The sequence below is a fragment of the Callospermophilus lateralis genome, chromosome 5 (assembly GCF_048772815.1).
Source record: "Callospermophilus lateralis isolate mCalLat2 chromosome 5, mCalLat2.hap1, whole genome shotgun sequence".
Classification (NCBI taxonomy): Eukaryota; Metazoa; Chordata; class Mammalia; order Rodentia; family Sciuridae; genus Callospermophilus; species Callospermophilus lateralis.
This window is the reverse complement of record NC_135309.1, coordinates 109,994,866-110,015,743: the sequence shown is the minus strand read 5'-3', so window position 1 is coordinate 110,015,743 and position 20,878 is coordinate 109,994,866. Positions and strand designations below refer to the sequence as shown.

Genomic DNA, 20,878 nt, shown 5'->3' with positions numbered 1-20,878 from the left:
ACTTTGTCCTAGGTAGAATCCACAGGCCATATCCAAGACCTTAGTTAGCTGAGTCATCAGTTATCTCCACCAAAATTTTAACATAAATGACCAAGTGGATGATGATCCACAATAAGGGGTGGGAGGCATGGGAACCATGAAGGAACTTTGGATAAAGCAAAGAGGAGAGTGGGGAAGAGAGGGGTCAATAGGGTAGGAAAGATGATGAAATGAGACAGGTATCATTACCCTAGGCACATGTATGATTGCATGAATAGTGTGACTCTACATCATATACAACCAGAGAAATGAAAAGTAGTGCTCTATCTGTGTACAATGAATAGAAAAACATTCTACTATCATGTATAACTAATTAGAACAAATAAAGAAAATAATAAAAAATGTAAAAATATACCTTAAAGCTATTTATCATTCCACTACTCAACATATCCATTCTAACATTGAACATAGTCTCTATCCACTTATCAGGTTGACAGACACTAGATTATTTCTACTTTTTGACTATTATGAAAATGCTGTTAAGAACATTAGGGTATATGTTTTTGTGTGGACATACATTGCCATTCTTCTTGGCTATGTACCTAGGAGTTGAATTTCTGGGTCATACTTAACCTTTTGAGGAACTGACAGATTATTTTCCAAAAGTGACTGAAACATTATACAATTCCACCAACAACATATGAGAGTTCCAATTTCTCTACATCCTTGTCAACATTTGTGATCATCTGTCTTACTTATTATAGCTTTCTGGATAGCAGTGTGAATAGTATCTCATTGAAGTTTTAAAATTTGTATTTCCTTAATGATATTGAGCATCTTTTCATGTATTTATGAACCATATGCAAATTTTCTCTACTGAAATACCTACTCATATTTGTGCCCATATTTTTATTGGGTTGTTTGTTAAAGCTATAAGCTACATTATACTACTACTTCAGCTTGGCAAATCCAGAAGTTTGATAATATAATCTGTTAGTGCAATTCTGGTATTAGTAATACACACATACACATATCAGTGGTAGAAGTAAAAATTGATACAATCAATGTTTGATGATTTAATAACTCACAAAAATTACACATTCATATATTTTTTCATGCTATCTGTACTTTTGTGCAGCAATTCTACTTCTAGGAATCTCTCCTATAGGTATACTTGTACACATACAAGGTTATGAAGTATAAGGTTATTCAGCGTGTATTATTTATAAAAATTAAAGTCTAGAAATGACTTATATGTCCATCAGTAAAGATTCTGACTGAATTAATAAATTATACCCACACATGTGAGCATAAACAACAATACAGATCTTTACTTAGAAAGACTTTCAATTATAAAAACTGAAAACAAAACAAAATATTTGCAGTTATTTGGGGGCTAGGAATGTGGCTCAAGGGTAAAGTGATTGCCTAGCATGCTAGAGGACCTGGGTTCAATCCCCAGCACCACAAAAACAAAAGACAGAAAACCAACCAATTATAGTACTCTCCTGTTGGGGTTAAAAAAGAAAAGAGCAGGGGCTGGGATTGTAGCTCAGCAGTAGAGCGCTCGCCTAGCATGGGCAGGACCCGAGTTCGATCCTCAGCACCACATAAAAAATAATAAAGGCATTGTGTTGTGTCCATCTACACCAAAAAAATAAGTATAAAAAAAAAAGAATTAAAAAAAAAAAAAAAAAAAGAGCAGAGCAGCTGGGTGCAGGGCCACAAGCTTGTAATCCTGGCTATTCAAGAGGCAGAAGCAGAGTTGGGTTTGTAGCTCAGCGGTAGAGCCTTTGCCAAGCACATGTAAGGCACTGGGTTTGATCTCAGCAACACCTAAAGATAAATAAATAAAGTAAAGGTATTATGTCTATCTATAACTAAAAATTAAAAAAAAAAAAGAGGCTGAAGCAAGAAGATTTCAAGTTTGAGACCAACTTGGGCAACTTAGTAAGACTCTGTCTCAAAAGGTTAGTGGTAGAGTTATTGCCTAGCATGAGCAAGGTCTTGGGCTCATTTCCCAGGACCTCAAAACAAAAATAAAAACACACCAAAACAAAATAAGAAAAAAAAAAAAAAACTTGTACATCATTTTGCTTTTTTTTTTTTTTTTTTTTTTGGCAGTACTGGGGATTAAACCTTGGGGCACTCTACCAATGAACTATAACCCCCCAGTCCTTTTTTTTTTTTTTTTTTCTTTTGAGACAGTCTTGCTAAATTGCCTAGGTTGATCTTGAACTTGAGAAGCTGGGATTATAGCCATTTACCACTGAAAGTGGAATGGCAAGAGCAAAAAATTAAAAGGGAGATTATGCCGGGGTGCAGTGGCACATGCCTGCAATCCCAGTGACTTGGGAAGCTGAGGAAAAAGGAACTCAAGTATGAGGCCAGCCTCAGCAACTAAGCAAGGCCCTAAACAACTTAGTGAGATCCTGTCTCAAACTAAAATATAAAAAGGAATGGGGATGTAGCTCAGAGGTAAAGTGTCCATAGGTTCAATCCCTAGTACCACCCCCCCGCCCCCAAAAAAGAAAAAAATTGAAGGGAGATTATTCCTTACTCTTTCATTGCTTAATAATATATATTAAAATATTTAATAAAAAGAATATTCAAAACAACGATTTTCCTTGAAACAGAAAGTTTAAAAGTAATTAAATTACAGATATGGAAGGAAACAAAAACATACCTTTGTGGCCTCCATTATAATTTTGTTAATTTTCTCTTTATCTAATCCTTCCATTCCTGCTTTATTATCATTAAGTCCCATCCTAAGCAGAAGATCATCCTTGTCATTATCATTCTTTTCCTTTGTGCTATACATGGTGTAAATGTAAAACGTCTTCTTTTTTTACTATCTGAAAAAGCATACAAAATAAATACTGCTTTTAAAAGCATCCATAACTAGGACACATAAGGAAATCAATAAGACAACTTAAAAAAAAGATAGTTAAGGATTCTTAACTCCTGAAAAATTACCATTCAGATTTTTATAATTACTATTCCAAGATTACTGTACTCTTGGACTACAAACCATTGCACTTGGCCAGAGCACCATAAAGACCGTGGGGAAAACTACAGAAAAAAACTATTCATTTCCAGGAAACTTTTACATTGTACAATGTTATGTCACTTCTAAGATTAAGAAAAATCCTTTTGAAGGCCAGATATGGTGGTATATTATATATATATATATAGAGAGAGAGAGATAGATATAGATATAGATATATAGTCTCAGCTACTCAGGAAGATGAGGCAGGAGGATCACTTGAGCCCAGGAGTTTGAGATCAGGATGAGCAACAGAGAGACTCCATTGCAAACCAAAAGAAAAAAATAGAAATAGCCTTTCAAATAAATACTTTAATATCTACACGTGGATCTTATTGTTTATCTTCACATTTTATGAGCCTTAAAAACTCTTTATAACAACTGTTATAAATTCTGTAACAGAAAAAAAATTATCAAGAAAACAAATTAAAATTTCAGCAAAGTTAAACGAATTGCCCATCATAACTCTGCCTGTAAGTGGAAGAATTTCAATTTGCATCTAAGTCTTATTATTCTAACTCCAATACAGTTACCATGATATCACAGCTGCCTTCAATTTGGGGTTCATTTATGCTAGACACAAATGGCCAGATGAAACTAAAAAATGTGGAAAAAAATAAAAGGCCAGGTGAACAGATCTACAGCAATGATAGTAACTTATTTGCATGATTTAGCAAGAGCTCATTTACTCCAATCTGCTTTGAGGACCTTCCCCGGCCCCTTAATGGAAAATACGTGCTACTTTAGTAAGGTCTGTTTATGCAAACTCATCTTGATATCAAGTTCTCATTTTTGTAAGAGTCACTTTTCTTTCTTTCTTTCTTTTTTTTTTTTGGTGCATGTGGTGCTGGGAATTGAACCCAGGGCCTCATGCATGCTAGGCAAGCACTCTACCATTGAACCACATCCCCAGCCCTTTTTATTTTTTAATTTGAAACAGGGTCTCACTAAGTTGCTGGGGTTGGTCTCAAACTTGAGATTCTCATATCTCAGCCTCCCAAGTTGCTGGGATTACCGGTATGTACCACCAGGTCTAGCTCTTGAGGACTCTTCAACAACAACAACAACAACAACAACAACAATGTGGCTTCCATTTTGGGCAACAACAAAGAATAAAAATAATTTTAGTAGGGACTTTGAATACTGTGACTATTAATGGCAGTTCCATTAGGAAAAAACATGGACGCCATAGTAGTTTCCAAACTTCGTTGTATATTAGATTACCTCTGGAACTTAAAAATCTTGATGCCCACTCAGGTTTCATCATATATTAAATATATCAGAAACTCTGAGAAAGAGCCAGATAAATAGCAGTATTTTTGGAGATGTCAGGTGATTTCAATATGCCCCAAAATATAGGAACCAGTGGTGTAGATGTTGCTTCTGAATGCCCAGGCTGGTTTTCCGTTTTCATTGTTTTTCCTTAAACTGTCAGAAACAATTTAATATGACCCTTGTATTTTGTCTTAGTCTTCAGTAATTCAATTACTTGGCATTTTCTAGTAAAGCAGGCAAATATAATTCAGTTAAAATTTCACCACACCCAAACTACTAAAAAGTGAGTCCAAAAACTAAACACAGAACTCCACCTCTAAGCCACCTTGCCCTTTAAATGATGAATATATATGAAAAGAAAATAAACACTATTGAAAAGAAACACGTACATTACTAATTATATATTTATATTAATTACCTAGCTAAACTCTTAAGAATTGGTTTGGGTTCTTAATTGGGTTAGAAGTGGGCTATCAGAAATGCTGGCACCAGGAAAAATTGTGAGATAAAGTTAGTTTTATACTACTTTCCCCTATTGAAGACTACTGAATCCCAACTGAAGTACAATTTCATAGGTATACATTTACTGTCATTTATATGTCTATGACTTCCAAGTTTGCAATACCAGTCCAAATTCATAACATCTCAAATTTAATATGTCCCAAACTGATTTTCTCATTTCCCTCCATTCCCTCAAACCAGCTCCACTTACTTCCTAATTTCAGTTGAGGACAATTTGAATCCCTTTCAATTGCTCATGCCTTAGAATCATTCTTGATTTTCTTTCTCAAACACTCACAATCAAACTGTCAGGAAATCCTGTGGGCTCCTTCAAAATACATCCTGAGTTTAACTACTTCCAACCATCTTCACTGCTTTCCTTTAGTCTGATCCACCATCTCCTGCCTAGATAAATTTCAACAGTCTCCTAGTCTCTCTGCTTCTACCCATGCTATTCTTATTAATTATTAACACTGTAGTCCAAATGATTCTTTTAAATCACAAATTAGATCACTCTTATGCTGAAAACTGTATAATGCTACCCCATTTCACTTCAAAATAAAACACAAGTCCTTAAAATGAACTTCAAGGCCTTAAAGAGTTTGAATCCTTCCTACTTGTTTACCTTGTATTTTTCTAATACTCTTCTGCGTACTCACTGTTCTTCAGTCAAGGTACATTCCAGCCTCAACTCAAGGCCCTTTTGTAAACTGTTTCTCTTCCCCTGGAGGGTCAGATAGCCCCTTGACTAAATTCCCACCACTTCTTCAGGTCTTTGATTAAATGTCACTTTCTCGGTGAGAGCTACTCTGACCTCTCTATTTTAAACTGAAGCCTAATCACTTTGATTATTTCTAAATCAAAGAAACTATCAAGACCAAGGTAATAGCTATAATTTGGATCTTGAACGTCCCCCAAAGACTTGGGAAGTGGTGGGATGTTTTAGAGGTTGGGCCTAGTGGGAGGTCTTTAGGTCATTGAGGGGTGTGCCCTACAAGGGGATTGTGGGATCCCAGTCTCTTCTTCCTCTCTGCTTTCTTGGCTTGAAATAAGGTTAGCAGGGCTGGGGATGTGGCTCAAATGGTAGTGTATTTGCCTAGCATACATGAGGCATGGGATTCGATTCTCTGAAACAACAAAAAATAGAAGACATTGTGTCTACCCTAAACTAAAAAATAAACATTAAAAAAAAAAAAAAAAGAAAGAAAGGTGGTGAGCAGTTTTGCTGGGCCATACACTCCTGCCATACGCGTTCTGCCTTGCCACAGGCACAAAGCAACATGCCAACCCATCATGGACTGGAATCTCCAAAGTAATGAGCCAAAATAAACCTTTTCTCTCCCTCTTTAAGCAGGGATTGAACTCGGGGATACTTCCATCACTGAGCATGTAGCCTAGTTCTTTTTGTTTTATTTTTTTGAGACAGTCTAAGTCTTGCTAAGTGGCAGAGGTTAGCCTCAAACTTTCAATCCTCCTGCCTCAGCCTCCCAATTCACTGGGATTATGGGTGTGTACTATGGCTCCCAGCTAACTTTTTTTCTTTACAGTTTGATTATCTCAGGTATTTCTTAGAGTAACAGAAAGTTAATACCATAATAAAAACACAATAAATTTTGGTATATCTGAATCACTATGAATTTCTTTGGGGTCTAATATTTATGTCTGTGGTGAGCATGCTTTCACATTTTTATAGGTCTTTCCCAAATCCTGTCAACTTTTCTATAGTCTCTCAGTAGTCCTGATTATCTATATTTTTCCCATTAGTTCTTCAGTCAGTTTGTTATCTAGAAATCCATAAATTTAAAAAAGGGCTCCTAGCAGAGATATTCACATGATATCACTAAGTATGATTTTCCTATGAAGTAAGATTTACTTCAAATGGCTTTATGAGGACAACAGATAAATGTTAAGTGCCTAGTATAGTGTCTGGTACATGACAAGATCTCAGTCAACAGTTATTATTGTAATTATTATTATTAAAGTTAAGCCAAATTTCCAGAGCTATGAATATCAGTAGTTTTACTTTTCTTACTTTTCTCCCTTTAAAATAAAGACAAGCAACTATAAAAAGCAACCAAGTAAGCATCCAAAAGAAAAAACAAAGGTCACATATTAGATAGGTGAATTTTATTGGTTTTTGCTTTCAAACAAGTATTTGTAGTAGGATTACTGTCACATATAAAGCCCAAATTATTTGAATGGATGTGACTGTGACTTTATAAACAAAGTTGGGAGGGGTTTCTTTTTGAAAAGGGAAATAGGCAAATACAGCCTGTTTTGTTTCAACTAAGAAGCACAAACAGTAATGCACAACTCAAAGGAAAGAACTTCGTGTTCCTGTGGTTTAGTATATTGATTTAAAGGCACATATTTCTCCAAAAATATTCAAAATTCTTCCTGGTATGATTCTACCAACAACTATTCAGGTTACCACTTTAAAATATAAGGCAAAACTCTGTTTTTGGTATGGAAAGGAATAGAAGGAATTCTAAGGAAGAATTTTTAGCATTCTCTCTATTAAAAAAACACAAAATTATGTAAACAATATCACAAGTACTTAGCATATTGAGCAAAGTCACCTGGAATTAACCTACCAGAAAATATGCAAAATACACTTAAGGTAATAAGACAGGGAAAAAAAGATAAGGGACTGAGAGAGTGAGAGAAAGAGAAGTATGAATAGCGAAAACTGAACTTCAGAGTAAGTTCCTATGTGGAGGGGTGGGGCTGTAGCTCAGAGGTAGTGTGCCTGCCTAGCATGTATGAGGCACTGGTTTCATCCTCAGCACCAAACAAATAAATTAATACATACAGAAAATGATAATGTTTTTTTAAAAAGTTCCTATGTGGAGCTTGTTGCCCATTTCTAATTACTGTAAATAATCAAACCCCATTAATTTATTCAGAAAACTTTAATATATATAAAAATGATCATTATCATTATTAGTAATAGTAGTAGTAGTAGTAGAAGAAGCAGCAGCAGCAGTACTGCAGATTGATCCAGGGGCAACTTTACCACTGAGCTATATCCCCAGCCCTTTCTATTTTTTATATTTTTTTTAAATTTTGAGACAGGGTCTCCCTAAATTGCTGGGAGTCTCATTAAGTTGGTAAGACTGCCCTGGACTTAAGATACTCCTGCCTCAGTCTCCCAAGTTGCTGGGATTATGGTGTGTGCCACTACACCTGCCATGAATATTATTTTTAAATCTCCCAAATGGGGCTTGGGACTCTGGGTACCATCCCTAGCAAGGCAGGGAATTGGGAATTAAATCTCTCAAATATTTAGTACTTTTGTTTAACAAAGTAAACATCCAGCATAAAACTTCAGATTGTTATTTTTACTGTCTAGTTTTAAATACAATGAATTAAGAATATTGCTTTAAAATTAAAATAGTATTTTTCAAGTTAATACATCTTTGATGATGGACATTTTAAAAAGTCCTTTTCATTTTCATTACTATAAAACTATTTTTTTAAAGCTTGAAAGTTGTTAATTGTAACCCAAGACTTTCACAGATTATTATTTTTCCATATTCCATTCCAATTATTTTATATACGTATAAATGAAAACTTTCGTTTTTAGCTTCAGAGTAAGACCTACACATACAGGAACCATACATATATTCTTTTTCACCGTCTTTTCCCCTCTTCCTTTTTCTGTTAACTTAGCTGGTTCTGATGAAGAAGAATGAATGGGACAGTCAAAACATCAACACTACTTAATCCTATGTACATAAAATTCACTCTTACAAAACAATAAGTTGAAACTATCTTTAGTACAGAATGAAAAATATTCTAAAACACACTACAATATCAACTCAAAATTCTCTAAGATGGTATAAATTTCTATTTTGACGACAAGTTTAATACTTCGTAACACAAAAGGTTGGCTGAGAGGTCTTTCCTTATTAGATCATGGCAGCAAAAATGCCTGTCCTTATAAGTGTGATGCTGAACAAATCAATTGTTTTAGTTGAGGTATATGATAAAATGTACAAATCTTCTTTTTTTTTTTTTAAAGAGAGAGAGAGAGAGAGAATTTTAATATTTTTTTGTTTTCGGTTGACACAACATGTTTATTTGTATGTGGTGCTGAGGATCGAACCCAAGCCGCACACATGCCAGGTGAGCGCACTACCTCTTGAGCCACATCCCAAGCCCAAAATGTACAAATCTTAAAAAATAGTTAGTACATTCTCCTTCTGTACCTTTTTGGTCACTATTCTACAACCTAGAAATTTATTATTTTAATAGAAAATTACAAAAGAAGCCAGTAGAGTTACAATACTGAGCTATGATTATACTATTTATCACTATACCATATTCTATATTATTGAAAGGCAAATACCTAATAATATCAGAAAGAGTTATATGAGCTATTATTTTCCTGTCACAGAAAGATGATCCCCTTCAATGACTTCTTTGCCAACTGTTTCAAAGTTTCCTCTGAATCCTAACCTTGATATTGCTTCTTTCTTTCTTTCTTTTTTCACTTTTTGGCAATGCTAGAGATTGAACTCAGAGCTCACACATGCTAGCAAACCCTTTACCACTGAGCCACATTGTTTCTTTCTCTTTTTTTTTTTTTTTTTTTTTTGAGAGAGAGAGAGAGAGAGAGAGAGAGAGAGAGAGAGAGAGAGAGAATATCTTTTATTTTATTTTATTTTTTTTAAGATGGACACAACACAATGCCTTTATTTTTATGTGGTGCTGAGAATCGAACCCGGGTCCCGCAGGTGCTAAGCGAGTGCTCTACCGCTGAGCCACAATCCCAGCCCCCACATTGTTTCTTGATCCACTGCTGTTGAGTTCTAAATTTTCTTTTCTTTTTTTTTTTCTTATTTACTCTCTCCTTAATATTTCTTAGCCACCTGGATATTTTCCATCTTTTGTTTCATTGTTGTATTCTAGATGTATCTAGTTACGTCTGAACAAATTACTCTTGGCTCTCCCCTTCTGCAGTTCTAAATTTTCTTGAAGTATTAACAGTCTATGGCAGGGTTATGTTCTCTATTTTATTAAAACACTTTAGCAACATAACCCGTTTCCAGTGAAATTTTAGGGAAAACCTCAACACCTTCCCTTAAATTTTGTTCTACTAATGTCCAGCTCTTATATAATTTCCTCATGTGTATTTTATCACTAAGGTAAAAGAATGGGTAAACTACAGAAAAGGGAAAATTCATAGTAATCTTCCTTTCTTTGGAAAAACTTCTCCCAAATTTCTAAGAAATAACTGTATGAACATAGATATATGTTGAAATTGTTACTATGCAAAGCCTGCACTAACAACTTGCACAAAATAACAACAGTTGCTCACTGTTGATGAATTTTAACAAATGGTTTTCACAAAAAGGCTCTGAGAATCATTATTATTTTCTTCCAAATCATATCATATATGCCTAAAACCTAGAAACAAAAAAATAAGTTCCTTAACTTCTTGCTTCAAAATCTCTGAGAATTCCAACATTATAACATCATTTTAAATGACTATATAGTATTACAGTGTATGGTTGGAAAATCTTCCTTAACAGATCCCCCCTAAGGACATCAGTCAGGTTATTTCCAAATTTTCCTATTAAAAAAAAAAAGCTGTGGGCTGGGGTTGTGGCTCAGTGGTTGAGGGCTTGCTTAGCATGTGTGAGGCCCTGGGTTCAATCCTCAGCACCACAGAAAAATAATTAATTAAACAAAGGTATTGTGTCTATCTACAATGAAAAAAAAATTTTTTTTAAAAAAGCTGTGATAAATATCTATGCTCATAAATTCTTAGGAAGTATCTAATAAGACACCTTAAAACAATGGACAAAAGAATTATTATCAGGTTCTGCCCAGTAAACTCTAGGATGAATAAAGGAAACACATGGAATTCTTCGACAACCGATCTACTTACCTTCTTGTCTACCTGATATTCTACTTCTCTACTTTATTCCCAAAAGATTTTGTGGTAGTTTATAAAAAGAATTCAAGAATTAAGTGAAGTGAGCCAGGTGTGGTAGTGCATGCCTGTAATCCCAGCAACCTGGGAGATTGAGGCAGGATTGCAAGTTTGAGGCCAGCTTCAGCAATTTAGCCAAACCCTGCCCCCCCCCCCAAAAAAAAAGGACAGGGGATGTACTTTACCACCCAGCAGTAGAGAACCCTGGGTTCAAACCCCAGCACCTGCCCCCAAAGGTTTAAAAATGTAAAAGAAAATAGATTTATACACTCTTCATTTCCTATTCCTAAAGTACCAAAATAACTGTTTTGCTCTAGAAAGTATAGCTATTCCACCTTTAGACAGATGTTTGTTGACAACACTGACTCTTCTCCAAGATTCAAAGGAAGGATAACAGCCAAATAAACTCTGTACTCCTGAAAAATTTTAATCCCAGATTGGTTTCAGCTGGATTAACATACTCACTCAACCCTAAAGCATTAAGGGACGTACTTGGGACTGATACAGTTCCTGAACCTGGTTTTTTGAGCTGTTCATCTCTTCCTTAAAGAACTGAGCTAGGGCTGGGGTTGTGTCTCAGTGGCTGAGTACGTACTTGGCATAGTGTGAGGGCTTGGGTTCGATCCTCAGCACCACATAAGAAATAAAGGTATGTGTTCATTTATAACTAAAAAACAACAACAAAAGAACTGAGCTAACCAGCTTCCTGTATTTTCCAATGAATATTTTCCTCAAGTCCTGCTCCCTCTTCATTTGCCTAATAATATCTGGTTTTCTGTTTCTGACATGTGGCAGGGCAGTCTTGCTCACCTCACTTACAATTCTTATGTACATCATATTTTTTTTTTCTTTTTTTCAAAGTAACTGCTCTTACTACAGAGGAGAAAAAAAGTTTTTTTAAGGCTTCAAAATTTCCCAGGAAATCTGTTTGAATTATATACCTGTATAACTTAATCTTAACCACAAAATAGTTTGGGTGCTTACTCCACAAAAACAAGCAATAATCCCTAGATGGAATCTCTTCTTTTGTTGGAAAAATGCCTGTCTCCAGAGTTAACACAGGCATTTCTTCATTTCACATATCTTTTCATATGTCTGCCTGACAGCTAAAGTAAATATTACTTTACATTAGCCATGATCCCCTTGACTCACTTTAGTCATGATAATTCTCTCAGATTGTGATTTAGACAATGTGGTTCTACTGTGAACTGCTTGCTACAGCAAGATCTACACAATAGCTTTTCTTATGCTGAAACCTGAAAACTTCTTTCAATATTTTAAGTATTTCTAACTAACTGAAATGGTCTACTTAGATGTCATAATGGGGAATATATGTGATATTATTTTCTATTTTTAAAAAAAATTTCAGTGGATTTAGCAAAGATATTAAGATGGGCTTTGATTTTTAAGATAAGAAATGCCTCATTGGAGCAAATTATTATTATTTTAGAATGAATTACAATAGTGAACCCTTTAATGTGGGACAGGAAAAGGAAATAAGACCAGTTCAGGTTTGGTTGTGAGGAAAAAAGGAAGGAATGTGGTTATATTAACCCTCAATATATCCTACAATATATAAGGCCAAATTTTAATGCTTGAGTTTTTTCTTTGAGCAACTTCATTTGTAAGCATTAATAATTCAAGTATTATTCTTAGAAGTCTTCCAAAGAACAGAAAAGTGTTCATTTTTAACAATAAAATTCCTTCATTCTGTGGTTATTGAATGATCTGTTCAATGTCTTTAAAAATTGAAGACATACAATGATATATTAGGGATCTTAATTTTTTTTATATCTTGAGAATTTTCCTACTTCATCATCCTTAGAATTATTTAAGCATTGCTCATCAATTATTTTTTAGCAGCTATCCCAAAATTAAGTAAAAAATGGAATACTGTGATCACCTAGAAAGATAACTTAGTAGGGAAAATAAGTTATGATTATATCATCCTTCAGTTTTTATGTGGTGTTGCTCACAGTATCATGTTTTGAAAGCATAGACATCACTGTTTTGTAGCTTTCATTGACACATTTCAGAGTCCTAAATTTTTCATTCTATCTATAATGTCAAAGAGAGAAACACTGACCATTTTCAAAATTATTAGGCAAATTAGAATGCAAAGAACAAATAGTCTCTATATTATGACAAAACTGACCATACAAATAAAATCTCAAACTATGAATTCTCAAATGAATCAGGGATGATACTTCTGAAACTCAAGAATAATGAGTGAACAAGTGATTTTAAGGACAAAGAGGAAATACGGCATTCCCATCCAGTTAGTCATTCAACAGGAAGGACTTCATCATGATGTGTTTTGCACAGGAATGCAGAACACTGCATTTGGTTAAAAGGATGTTGTATGATAGTATTTTCATCCTTTGATATGGTTTATAAGTGAACAAGTGCTTAAGGAAGACTTGTATATAAAGGGGACAGGAAAGAAACTGATAGTGTGGAAATGAGAAATTTATCAGACTTACAATTTTAACTAGTGTTCATAATACAAATGAAATGTTTCACAAAGAGGATCAGAGGTACATGGTTGTTTTCTTAACAAGATCATGATGTCAAGATTTTCAATGTTGTTGGATTTTGATGACAGAAGCACAAGATAAGTAACTAGAATAAGCTAAACTCTATTAAAGATGCATATGAGATCTGGAATCTTTATTTATAGAATAGATAGTTCCAGGTTCAAACATAAGAGTCAATGGACAGCTAGTTACATTCAAAGGACATCATCCATTTCAGGAAAATACAGTTAACAAAAATCCGGGTTTCCTATATTTCAGTTTTTATTATAATTTGTAATAAAGTTGTTTTCACCACAATATTGTTACTTCTGATTATTCTTAAAATGGCTCAAAATATAAAAAAAATAATGTTAATGACCATTTTCTTGATATGCTAAGTGTTTAATCAACACAGCAAGGTGTGGTGGTATACACTTGTAATTCTAATGACTTGGGAGACTGAGTAGGAGGATTACAATTTTGAGGACAGTATCCGGAATCCAGTGAGACTTTGTCTCAAAATAAAAATTAAAGGGCTGAGGATGTGGCTCAATGGTTAAGCACCTGTGGGTTCAATCCCTGGCACCAAAAAATAAAAAATAAAAATTCCTTTATCAACGAAAGATAAAAAGATAATTCCATTAGGTACCAGAGGTCATTTAAATTCTTTATGGGTAATCAGAACACAGACTTGTTTTTAGTACACATTAGCAATCAAAGAAAAATACATAAACTAGCTACATAATATGCTATTATAGCTTTAAAAGGTTATGTGGCAAAAAAAGGTATGTAAATAAATTTTCTTTTAAGAAAACTGTCAGAGAAACAAAATACAACAAAAACAACAAAAAAACACTGATATAATATACTTAGAATATAGTTTGGCTTTGACAGATGCTGAAATGTTTAATCATTTTAAGTAATTGAGGATAATAGCTTTTTGTCTTTTTTCTTAAATCTAATATTAATTGTATAGAAGTTTTAAAACTGCTACATCCCCATCCCACAGATGTAATACAGTACACATTACAAGTTTCTAAGGGCCAAAGTCTGAGACAAGAGTATTCACTAGATGTGACCTTTGAAAACTTAATCTTAACTTCTTTAAACTTTAATTTCCTTATATGAAAAATATTCATTGATAGCAATATTTTTGCTGAGTGAATAATAAATTAAATGATCCTAAAATGTCTGACATTGGATCCTCCTAACAAATAATACATTCTCCTTACAGAAAACTATGATAAAATTTGGTTCTTTGGTCTTAGGTTAATTGTAATTGTACTAGTAAATTTTTTCCCTAGTTCTTTTTTTTTTTTTTAATACTTTTATTTATTTATTTCTATGTGGTGCTGAGGATTGAACCCAGTGCCTCACATGTGCCAGGCAAGTGCTATACTTCTGAGCCATAACCCCAGCCCTATACCTTTATTTAATTATTTATTTTTATGTGGTGCTGAGAATCGAATTCAGGGCCTCACACTTGCTAGGCAAGCGCTCTGTCACTGAGCCACAACCCTAGTCCCCTAGTTCTTGTTAATTGCAATTCCCAAAGGTTCCTTTCAATCATCAATCAACTTATTGTACTCATCAATAAAGATTTACTAAAACCCTACCATGTGATAGGCAAATTCTAAATTTTAAATTTGATCTTTAATACTCATCTGTTGAATACATATCAGTACTTTTGTACACTTACTGCGGGATTCTGAGAGAGTAAAATGTTTTAAAGTATTGAATCCATGGAAAACATTGTATATATTTCATTTTGGGAGAGGGGGTACCAGCAATTGAACTCAGGGGCACTCAACCACTGAGCCACATCCCAAGCCTTATTTTGTATTTTACTTATAGACAGGTCTCACTGAGTTGTTTAGAGCCTTGCTTTTGCTGGCTCTGAACTCATAATTCTCCTGTCTCAGCCTCCTGAGCCACTGGGATTACATATGCATTTAATTTTTACAACACTTGTCAGGAATATCAAATAGCATCTTAATAAACATCTTAAGTAGGGATAAAAACAAAACTGTTTTTTTATAAACTGTATCACCATAGTAACATTTATGTTCCACAAAAATCTTTTTAAGGGGTGGTTGTGGCTCAGTGGTAGAGCGCTTGCCTAGCATATATGAGGCACTGCGCTTGCCTAGCATATATGAGGCACTGGATCAATTCCGGCACCATATAAAAATAAACAAATAAAATACACCCACCTACCACTAAAAAAAATATTTTTAAAATGTTTTTAAGCTTGTCTAAGAATAAGAGGATTTGAAATTATAATAAAAGTGAAACAATGAATGAACTAGGGACAAAAAGCAAAACATCCTTACAAAATAAGTATCATGTGGATTCTAGTTAAAAATATCATACTGCTTTATATGGCATAACTTTAAAATACTGATCAACAAAGGAATTTCTCCACACAGGAAAAGAAGTTCAAATATAAAGAATCAAAAGTGTGACCAAAAATAAATAAAAGAAAGAAATGTGTATGTGCTAAGAGTAACACTAATACGGTTGTTCAAGTATTATTAATGTACAACGTATACTTTTCAGATTGAAGGAATTTTTATAGTTCTAATGAAATCTATAAACTATTGGGCTGGGGTTGTGGCTCAGTGGAATAGTACTTGCCTAGCACATGTGAAGCACCTGGTTTGATTCTTAGTACCACATAAAAATAAAGTTAAAAAAAAAGAAACAAATTTATGAAATACTCAACTTCCCCCAAGATATTTTATTCTAGAAAACCGAACATATATAATAAAAAACACTTTCAATTTTATTCAACCATAAGAAAGAATATTTGTTTGAAATATGCCTGGCATGGCTCTCTTTTGTGAAAAAGGATAAAAGGGTAATCCACATGTCCTTTGAAATTCCACTTCTAAAATCACTGTCTAATATACTTGAATGTTAGAACTTTTTATGGATATGACATATCCCTAAGTTACTATAGCCAGTGTATTAAGTTATCAATGAATATCTCATCCACCTCTTCCCTCCCACTCCCAAAATAACGCTGTCCTTGTTGAGTTAAGTAATAAAAATTAACACATAAAGTAGTCTAAGACAGATACCTAAAATCACCTTTAGGAACAAAGTAATAGAATAAGGCAAGGAAGTACAGCATAACAGAGAAATAATTCATATTAATAAAAGAATCCATTAATTTAAAAGGAATATGGATGATCCCAAATAAAAAGAAAAAGTAAGCAAGGTAAACACTGGCAGTACCTACTTAAATATTCATCTCAATAAAAGGGATAACCTGGCTTAATGTTACTATTAACCATTCCAAATCATAATCAATTGCCCTTAGTTGAAGATAAAAATATAATAGTGAGATAAGGAAAAAGGACATCAAGCCAGATATGGTGGAACAAGGCTATGACCCCAGCTACTTCAAGGAAGAGGCAGGAATATTACAAATTCAAAGCCAGCTTGGGCAATTTCAAATTGCAAAATAAAATTTAAAAAAAGAGCTGGAGATGTAGCTTAGCACTTGGCTAGTGTGTTCAATCCCCAGTACTACCAAAAAAGAAGTCTAGATTTGAGACCAAGATAAAGGACAGAAAAATTGAGGTAGGATTAGGGGTTTCTTGGGATACTGAGGTGGAAAAACAAATTGAAGTATAGACTAAAAATAGGCATAGGGCTGGGCTGTATGTAGCTCAGTGGTAAAATAACTTGCCTAACTATTTAATTTTCCTATAATTTGGTTTAGTCATCTGAAATATTAGAAATAGAATAGAAATAATAAATTCTACAGAATTGATGTTGGAGTTAAAAAAGACAGCAAAATTTTAAGGGTGAGACAAATGAAAGATTTTAAAAACATTAGTTGAATTAAGACCATCATTGATAGGGTGCACTTATCTACAGAATGCATTACTTATTTACACAATTTCTCCCACTTTTAGAGGTATTCTGAAGCACAGAAAAGGGTATGTATGATTTTTTTTTTTTTTTAATGGTGCTGGCAATTGAACCCAGAGCCTTGTGCATGCTAGGCAAGAACTCTACCAATGAGCTATATCCCCAACCTAGTATGTATGATCTTTTAAATCAGTTTGACTTGAGTTCAAATCTTAATTCTGCCACTTAGAAGCCATGTGACACTAAGTTACTTAGCCTCTCTGAGCTTTGGTTTCATCCTCAAAATGGGACCAACAAACCTTACCTATTATGGTTTTGATCTTAGTTGTCCCCCAAAGGCCTATATGCCAGACTTGGTTGCCAGCATCTGGAGCTATTAGGAGGTAGTGGAATCATAAGGAGGTGGGACTCAGTGGAATGAAGTTGGGTCAGTGGGTAGTGTCCTTGAAGGGGATGTTGGGACCCTGGCCCTTCCTCCTCTCTCCTTGCTTTATAGATACCCTGAAGTGAACAGAGCTCCACCAAGGACTCTGTACACATGCCTAAAGCAATAGGGCCAAACAATCAACATAAAGGAGGAATCCTCTGAAACTGTGAGCCAAAATAAATATTGCCTCATTTATGTTGGTTATATTATGTTGGTTCTCTCAGGTATTTTGTTGCAGTGATAGAAAGCTAACACATTGCCTTATATGGTTTTTTTTTTCTAGTTGTCAATGGACCTTTATTTTATTTATTTATATGTGGTGCTGAGAATCGAACCCAGTGCCTCACACATGCTAGGCAAATGCTCTACCACTGAGCTACAACTCTATTCCACCTTATATGATTTTTAAGGAATAAGTCATATCACATATTTAAAGTATCTAGCCAATGCAAATAATATTGAAAGGTCATTTCTTCCTAAAAAAGAAAGCGCATTCTCAATCCAAATCTCAACACAATTTTTCATGCAATTTGACAAACTAATCTAAAATTTGTCTGGAAGATAGAAAAAATTTACAAATAAAAAAGAAGGGCTGGGGTTGTGGCTCAGCAGTAGATCGCTTGCCTCACACGTGCGAGACCCTGGGTTCAATCCTCAGCACCACATAAAAATAAATAAGTGAAATAAAGGTATTGTGTCCAACGACAACTAAAAAATAAATATAAAAAAAAGAAAAAGAAAACCAGAGGAATTTTGCTACTATATATGAAAATAATATAAAGTTAACAAATAATTAAATTAGTATGACATTAACATAGGTAGAGATAAATAGATCAATGGAAAAAAAAGAGTCCAGAAACAGGTCCAGATAAAGAGATTCTTCATTTCATAAATGTATAAAGGTACAACAGATTGTTCAACAAAGTGTTGGGACAAATAGCCATCTTTAAAAACTAATTTCCTACCACATTTCACATACTAAAATAAATTCCAGGTGAATTTAAGTTCTAAATTAACTTAGTAAAAAGAAAATTTAGGATATTAATAAGAGGGTTGGGGAAAGTCCTAAGGCAGAAAACTTAAAAGTTATTCTGATCAATGAATAAAGAAAACTCACGAATTTTATTCTTGCTTTTTGATTTATTTCCACTAACAGTAATGAAGTAAACCTCAACCTCTCATGTGACATTCTAATGACACAAAATTTTTCCTGTATTTAAAAATATTTTAATCCTAAAAGTAAAAGGAACAATGCAGCAAAAACTTTTTTAAAAGATAATTTCTCTCACATTAATAGTAAATAAAATAATGCAATTTCACACTTAGTAGGCACCTTAGTGACCCAAGAGCTGGTGATTACAATCACACACAAGTTAGAAAGATATAAAATACAAGATAAAACTCAATTTAAAAGCAAACATATACTATGCTCCCATAATTCTAAATTGCTTTATGAATTTCTCAATTCACATTTACTTAAGAGTAATGATCTTAAAATTGAAGGCTTAAAAATTCAGAAATTGGAAATATCACCATAATTTGGCAATCACAAGGCAAGCAAAACTTAATTCAGCATTATACAGATATACTTTTTGTAATTCAATAAAGACAGAAAATGTGCCAATGGAGTTTTCTCCTTTTTGAATGACAACCTTGGGATTATGTTTTAGCATGTTGACAAAATATTTTCAAAAGCTTTACCTCTTATGGCTTAATTCATTTGAATGGCTTTCAATTATGCATTATCATGATTTCACAATGGGAAAACAATTTATAGCTGACTTACTGAAAATTTAGCATCTAGAAGAGTCAATCTGGAGATATGAAAAGATATCACAGGTACTTCTCACAGACATTTCCCACATTCCATTTTTCCCTGAATATCCCAGTGAAGTTGTCTTGTCTCCAATACTACAAGAGTCATTTTCAGCCACTGGGTCTTTTCCCTCAAACTCAAAATTTACCCTTATCTTCCCATCCACTGTGGAGAGAAAATTAAAACCCATGGTTTAATAAGAATTTTTTATTGGCAATTAGTGGAAATCAATATGATATAAAAGTAGTTAACTAGAGGAAAGAACTGTAGCTATGAAGTTAAAGATCTCACAGTAAAAGTTAACTTATAATGTACATGATGTTAGATCTTCAATTTCTCTTATCACCAATTTCAGCATTAAATTCATACTCCTCTATTGCCTAATCCCTTATTATTCAATAAAACAATACCACTTTGGTCTTTCTTATACTAGAAAATTTCTTCTACAACCTTACCTACCTTTCAGGGAGCGGAAATAAGTAAAGATGGTTCATATAGGTCTCAGAAAGATAATCATTTTCAATTAAGAGCAAACTCCAGACTATTGCTTGAAGTTTTAATTGTATTTAAAAATTCTTCCAATGTCATTTATTCTCTGACAATCTCAAAATTACTTCCTACAAAATAAAATTCTAGAAATCTAACCGTGCAAAGAAATCTCACAATTATTTGTGAGAGGGAATGAAGAAATTCTTCTTTTAAAGGCGGGAAACGTCTAACTTACAAAGGGCAAGATCGAAGATCGAGATTTTAATAGTGATGGTTGTTTTCTTTAGACGCGGCGGGGAAGTGAGCTGAATGGATGTGGAGAGGAATCCCTGTCACTAGAGGTCACAAATCCCGCCCTGCTAGCCCACGCTAGAAGGTGGAAGTGTCCGGTACATTCCCGCCCAGGCAAGCCTCAGTAGGTTCCTGGGCTAGCCCCTAAGCCGCCATAGAAGGTAACCCCGACATCCTTACCGGAGAGTTATCTCATATCCTGACCCGCAAGACCGCAGGGTTCGTCATAAACACGTTAGGTAGGGACAGAGAAGCGAGGTCAGGGGGTCAGCCACGCTACTGTCAAACGAAGCGCGTCTGCCTTTTGACGGTTCCCAAGGCGACAAGCCTTCCCGGCGCAGGACACTCACCACTTGACTAGGATCGTGACTACAACTCCCAGGAGGCTGCGCGACAGTACAAGCAGCACCCTTCCCAGAATGCAGCTCGGCGGTGACCCTATTCCGCCCGCTCCACTCTCTGCCCCTCCTACCTCTCTACCCATAGTCACCCGCGAAGGCCGGAGGTAGGACGCTGCGGTGGGGGGGAATCTCAAGCCCTTGGCGTGTGGCGTCAGACGTCGGGAGGGGTACGGGGCGGGCAGTAGGGGGAGAATGGGAGGACGGAGGGGAGGGGAGTGGTGAGGGGAGGGGAGGGTAAATAGTGGGCCAGGCAGGAAGATGGCGGCGGTAGCGGAGGTGTGAGAGGACCCGGGTCTCTGCAGCTGGATTTTCTC

The 20,878-nt window shown here is 34.8% G+C and overlaps 1 protein-coding gene across 3 annotated transcripts in view; it reads right to left on the bottom strand.

The window, feature by feature from the left end:
• Polk (DNA polymerase kappa) overlaps positions 1 to 20,509 on the bottom strand; it is a 61,088-nt gene extending 40,579 nt beyond the window's left edge. Inside the window, exons 1-2 of one of the 3 annotated variants that reach the window (XM_077109393.1) lie at positions 20,344 to 20,509; positions 2,666 to 2,834 (exon numbers count right to left, since the gene is read on the bottom strand). In XM_077109393.1, coding sequence (XP_076965508.1) covers positions 2,666 to 2,800 — 135 coding nt within the window. In that variant the 5' untranslated portion in view covers positions 2,801 to 2,834; positions 20,344 to 20,509. Of the gene's footprint in view, positions 1 to 2,665; positions 2,835 to 19,353; positions 19,608 to 20,343 lie in introns of those variants that run through there. The other 2 variants (XM_077109394.1, XM_077109395.1) reach the window with 2 other exon arrangements.
• Positions 20,510 to 20,878: the final 369 nt, after the last annotated feature.